The 5,696-nt window shown below is 39.1% G+C and overlaps 1 protein-coding gene across 2 annotated transcripts; it reads left to right on the forward strand.

The window, feature by feature from the left end:
• The first annotated feature begins 559 nt into the window (after window positions 1-559).
• LOC129289177 (probable mediator of RNA polymerase II transcription subunit 26b) lies at window positions 560-4,204 on the forward strand. 2 transcript variants are annotated; one of them, XM_054925988.1, is made up of 9 exons: window positions 560-1,710; window positions 1,939-2,007; window positions 2,110-2,192; window positions 2,583-2,635; window positions 2,758-2,897; window positions 3,006-3,033; window positions 3,150-3,463; window positions 3,545-3,632; window positions 3,758-4,204. In XM_054925988.1, exons 1-9 carry the CDS (start codon window positions 1,252-1,254, stop codon window positions 3,886-3,888), a joined length of 1,365 nt encoding a protein of 454 aa, XP_054781963.1. In that variant the 5' UTR covers window positions 560-1,251; the 3' UTR covers window positions 3,889-4,204. The 2 variants fall into 2 exon arrangements, with proteins under 2 accessions (XP_054781963.1, XP_054781959.1); XM_054925984.1 differs by having other exon boundaries at window positions 565-1,710; window positions 3,542-3,632.
• The last annotated feature ends 1,492 nt before the right edge of the window (window positions 4,205-5,696 follow it).

Raw genomic sequence — 5,696 nt, forward strand, 5'->3', positions numbered from 1 at the left:
TTAACATTCTTTTTATAATTAAAAATTTGTTATCAATGTTTTATACTTTAGTCCGGAGGACATATATGTTATGCTTGCTTAATTAATCATTATGGAATATTTATTTTTAATCGAGTGCGTGAAATTAAAAAGAAAAACAGTGATAACAAGGAGGCAAGGAAAAGCATACGTGTTGAGCCAAAAAACGAGGCCTGTTCATGTAAGCTGTAACCATCTAATTTGGATTTTTTTTCTTTAAAAAAAAGTATGCTATGAGATGAAGTAGGGAGGCATAAAGAAAATAGCAAATTCCTCTAATGAAGATAAAAATAAGATGAATGATGTTTCTTTCATCTATTTTTACTTGATCGGTTCATGAGATCGAAATTCCAAATTGAACAGTGAATACATCACTTATTCACATGAAAGAATGAGTGTCCGAATCTATTCGAAGTGGGCACAAGGTGCGAGCTCTTCGTCCGCGGCCCACCTCTCCATATCTACATCTCACCACATCCATTACCTACCTTTTTAGTCCTCTCACATTTTTAATTATTATTTCATTTTCAACCCAATACGATCCCATTTGCCCTCTCTGTACGTCTTTAGAACATTATATTTCCAGTTTTTTATTACAATAATGCGTTCACTTGCATTCGCATTTCTGGTAAGAGGGGTGGTTTTGAAGAGCCAATATTTCTGGATTTGCTGAGGCCCCCGGTATTCCAAGCAGAGAGCAAAGATAAGCAGAAGTGGAGTAGATAGACATATAATTCGTCTTCATTTTTGCCTTTCCCCTGAAATATCGCTCTTTTCTTTCCCCTTTTTTTTTTTAAAAAAAAATTCGGCTACCAACAACAAATTAAAATTCATTACCTTTTCTAAAGGCCTTAGCTAACTCACAATCCGTTAAACGCGACGATTGTTGTTTCCGTGTTGCTTTCTGTACATTCTGATACCGTTTTTGGATCCTCCCGTCCCACGTATACCCCTATTTGTCTGCCCGAGATTGACGATAATCTCGTTCGCATTATTTTCGAGGATTGTTAATATTCGCAAATCCCTTGTCTGCGTCGAGTCACTGTCAAAAATCAAGCTACGAGCTACAATCTGACTCTGATTTCTGGGCAGTATCAATATTTGCTTGAACTTCTTCTTTGCTATTGAGATGCCACGTCCTTATCGCGTGAGAATCCCCTGTTTTATCTGCCGTTGATTGCTTGCTGGAAAAATCCATTTTTTTTATTTTAAATCCGGCCTTCTTTCCTGAAAATGAAGCCCGGGTCCTTGGATTACTGGAGGAGTTACTTTCGGACGGCGAACTCGGATATATTTGATATTATCGACCATGCGATCATGGTGGCCGCTTCTGATTGTCCGAAGGAGTTTCGGTTGCGAAGAGATGGAATCGCGGAACGGCTGTTTTCTTGTCTGATGACTCGTTGTTTGGGATGTGAGCGACTGGAATGGGCGGTGTCCGGTGTTGACGAGGAGTACGACGGAGGTTGCAAGAGTGGTTTTAATGGAGATGGAGTTGAAGTGGAAGCGGGTGCAAGCAAAGAGAGCAAGGCCCATAGTAGCAGAGACGACCACGGGGAGATGAACATGAACCACTTTAACAATTATAGCTATGGAGAAGCTGAAGCATTGACGGATGATATTGAAGAGGAGTCTCAATTAGTTCGAGAAATTTTGAGGATCAAGGAAATTCTTCGTAACAGCGAAGGAGAGGTATGGCCTCCTTATTTCTCTCTTTCAAAATGCTCTGGCTGTCAGTTTTTAGATTAGTCTTCCTTATTTCTCTCTTTCAAAATTCACTTCTTGCTTCTTGATGTTGCAATTTGATTGGAGAATTGGTCTCTGACCTTAGGCAGCGATAATTTTAAATGCTAACTGGTTCTTTGGAAAACTCTTAAATCCTCGGGTCACTCATTCATGTTTTGTTCTATGTTGCAACAGTCTGAGTCGGAATTATTTGAGTCGTTGAGGAGGCTCCAGCTGATGGAACTGACTGTGGATCTTCTTAAGGTTTGAATTAAATCATCTCTTGTCATTCAACGTGTGTGTTGTGGCCTTTTCATTTCATTCTTGTTTTTCTGGGAAAATCTTGACAGATTTAACATTTTTCAGGCGACCGAGATTGGAAAGGCTGTCAATCCTTTCCGAAAGCATGGATCAAAGGACATTCGTCAACTTGCGCGGACTCTTATTGAGTATGTTTCAATTTCACCAGATACCTGTTTGCCATGAATTCATCTCAAGCTCTTTTTGCGAGAAAAATGAGCCTGTTTGCTGCCTGTTAAATGTTATGTATAATTGGCGCATCTTTTTTTGCTATTGTTCCTTGTTGCCTGCTTATTTCTTGTGAATTTGAGTTGAATGTTGTAGATCTTTAACGCGTAATGTAAAAGAACGTAACTTATCATCAATGTATTCAACGTTAGTCTTGTGTTATTCTTTCTGAGGTCTGAACACGAATCAAGGTCAAATGAAACACTTAAGATTTAAGAGGTTTTGCATTTGCGGTTTCTGTTTTGTTTGTTTTTGGGCCTAATATGCCAAAAAAAATATTTGCATTTTAAACAGACTTTTTTGAATTGCAGTGGCTGGAAAGAAATGGTAGATGAGTGGGTCAATGCCACCACAACCAATACTGGTACGATTATGTTATCCACCTTCATTTGGTGGCCATATGGTTAATCCTGCTGTTTTTGGTCCATTTTAACAATCAACTCATGTTTGAAATTGATTGTGGATGTTTTTTATAATTATTTTTAGGTTCTGAAGGTACCCCAGATTCAGTAAATCCATCGGTTGTTGATGAAGAAGAAGAAGAAGAAGAAGAAGGGCTTCCATCACCTCCGATGGATGAAGGGGCTTTCTTTGCAGCTCAAACTGCCTCAATGGAGCTGTCACAGGTACTGAGCTCTTCTTTTACCATTTGCCCTGTATTTTTTGTGCAGTATTTGATGGTTAAATGCTGACTTCGATTTCCTGGTTGGATATAATTGCTGGATGGTGTGAAGTTCTTCGACGGGATGGATGATGATGGAAGTGAGTTGAATTTGCAATCTCTTATGGTTACTCTTAGCTAGCTTTTGCTCTTCGGTTCTTTATTTGAATTCCCCACTTCTTTGATTCATGACAATGAATGGGGAATGTTGTTTCAGATCCTCGACAGGGTGGGGAATTCATCAAGAACCGGGAACATGGCAGAAGACCAGCTCTGGACAATCAAAACATAGTAAGAAGGAAACAACAGACTTCCGATGGGGTGGACACTGTAGTTAAGGTCATCAAAAGTCAGCAAATCAAGGGAAATGAGGCTTCTGTGAAGCTAAATAAATCAGCAACTGTTGGTTCTGGTCCTGGTAGACCATTAAAATCAAGCATGCAACGAAGAGAGAATATGGAGCCAAGGATGTTGCAAAAGATGGACAGGAGTGGTGTCCCCAAGAGGCCTCCTCTTGCTGGCCAGCAAGATGTAAGGAAGAATTTCAATCTGAATGTCTCAAATTGTTAGATTTTAAGTTATGTCTCACATTCATCTCTTCACTATCAGAAGTCGAAGTGCTCATATGATGCTTCAGTCCAAATGAAGCTAGAAGCCACTAAGAGGAAACTCCAGGAGAGTTATCAACAAGCTGAAAATGGTTTGTTAGACTCCCTTAAAATCTATTCTATTATTAATCCTGTCCATTAGGCTGTCAAGTTAATTGTTGTGACATGGGCTCTAAAAAATCGATTGATGAGGCTTGTATTTCATTTTTATGTGCAGCCAAGAAGCAGCGAACAATCCAGGTTATGGAGTTGCATGATCTCCCCAAGCAAGGGGGGATAAACCACCGGAATACACCTTTCAAACCTATGAAGAATCATAACAGGAACTGGGCTCAGGGACGAAGGTAGAGCTGCTTTTTGTTCAATTCCTTTCTACCCTCGCTCTTGAAGTTGATGGGGGAAGAGCAATAACTGGCCAGGCCATCCTATGGCCCGAAGCTTGATCTGCCTGACAATTGAAGGAACACATTCTCATTTCTTACTTGGTTCGAGCTGTTTTGATTGAGAGGGAAGGAAACTCTGAAACATTTTGTTTCTTTCCTTAGTTAAAGACCCGTATATATAAATCAATTTTTCATCCAATATGGAAGTGTCCTAGGCAACTTTGGCACTCGACTGAGGTGGTTTAAAATCACTGTCTATAATAGAAATCCCATTATTTCCATCCTTCTGTTTGTTCTTTTAACCTCGGGCATTTATTTTTTTGGATTGTCACATAAACAGAATTTGACCGGCCTTGTGGCAGTTTTATTTTTATTTCCAGACTCATGCAGATTCTTGTAATGACTAGAACATTTTAGGGCGGCTATGCTGGCAGAATATGATAACATTGAGGGGGTATATGAGTGGATTAAAGCAGATTTGGGAATAGGCATCTGAATGGAATATCTAAAACTTTAGGGTAGAGATTCGAAAGGAAGATGCCTTCTACATTATGTGAAATATCATCGTAGATGAGGGGGAGAGTGACGGATGTAGTGACGTGATAGAGTTGAATAAATATTTCATGTGGGATGGGAGCTCGTGTCTAAATTTGTAAATTTGGTGACATACTTTTGGGTGTCGGCTTGACTTGTAAGCTTTTCCTCTCATTCGCTGTTTAATGGGACTCTTTCTTAGGCGGGGATGAGTCACGAGCTCAGAATTCAACGATACCAATCCATTCTGACCGAACCATCCTCATTAATGGTAGCCGCGAATTTTGTTCCACAGTTCCTACCATTTACTTCGACTCATTTTTATTTATGAATATTAATCCAATTTATAATGTTTGGGATATCAATTTTCCTCTTATCCGCCAACTGGAGTCCGCATGTTTCAACTACTTGGAAAAAAGAAGGTGCATGAATAGCTTATAGAGGAAAAAAAAATCTTTCTTTGTTTTGTAATATACATTAAAGAGAATCAGAATGTATTGCTCTTTCATAAAGTCGCACTTTGACTATCATTTCATGTTCTGTGGTCAAACATTAAGGGAATCTGGGGACCACATCTGTAAGTTGATCCAACAGCAGAAATCCTTCCGTGTTTGAAGCGCTGGAAGATTTAGATGAGCGTGGATGATGAGCATGAACATTATGCGAGGACAAAGCTAAAGATTATGTGATCTTATCCTTCCATAGCAAACAGATCAATACTTTGCCTTTATTTTTGAAGTAATTTTACATCCGACATAGACAACATTGACCAGAGCCATAATAATCACTTCAATGAACATATATATATATATATATATAGAAGATGCGAGTTGAAAGTAAAACACTGGTTTTTTCGTTAAAGAAATCGGATAAGGAACAGAAAAGGTTGATGACAGTGGGAGAAATTGAGACGGAAAGATGGCACCTAACAGGGCTTTGTGGTCATCACCTAATTAAAGAGCCATGAAACCACGTGTATAGAGATTGGAGTGTCTTGTTTTACTTGCTTTCGTTAGTTGTCGCCTGCTACTTGAGCTTTTTGATTTTAATGGGACACCCCAGACGTTTCTCAATTCAATTAAGCCCTTGCATATGAAGGATTGAATTACTTTCTTCTTACGGTAATTACCTCGTTAACAAGACACTGTTGGCTATGCTTAACTCTTAGCGCTATTTCTTGTACACTTTAAACCTCAAAAGCTTTCCCTCCCCGGCAACAAATAAAAATTCACCAAGAAA

The sequence above is a fragment of the Prosopis cineraria genome, unplaced genomic scaffold (genome assembly GCF_029017545.1).
Source record: "Prosopis cineraria cultivar Desert tree isolate PC_DT_omini unplaced genomic scaffold, ASM2901754v1 PC1, whole genome shotgun sequence".
NCBI lineage: Eukaryota > Viridiplantae > Streptophyta > Magnoliopsida > Fabales > Fabaceae > Prosopis > Prosopis cineraria.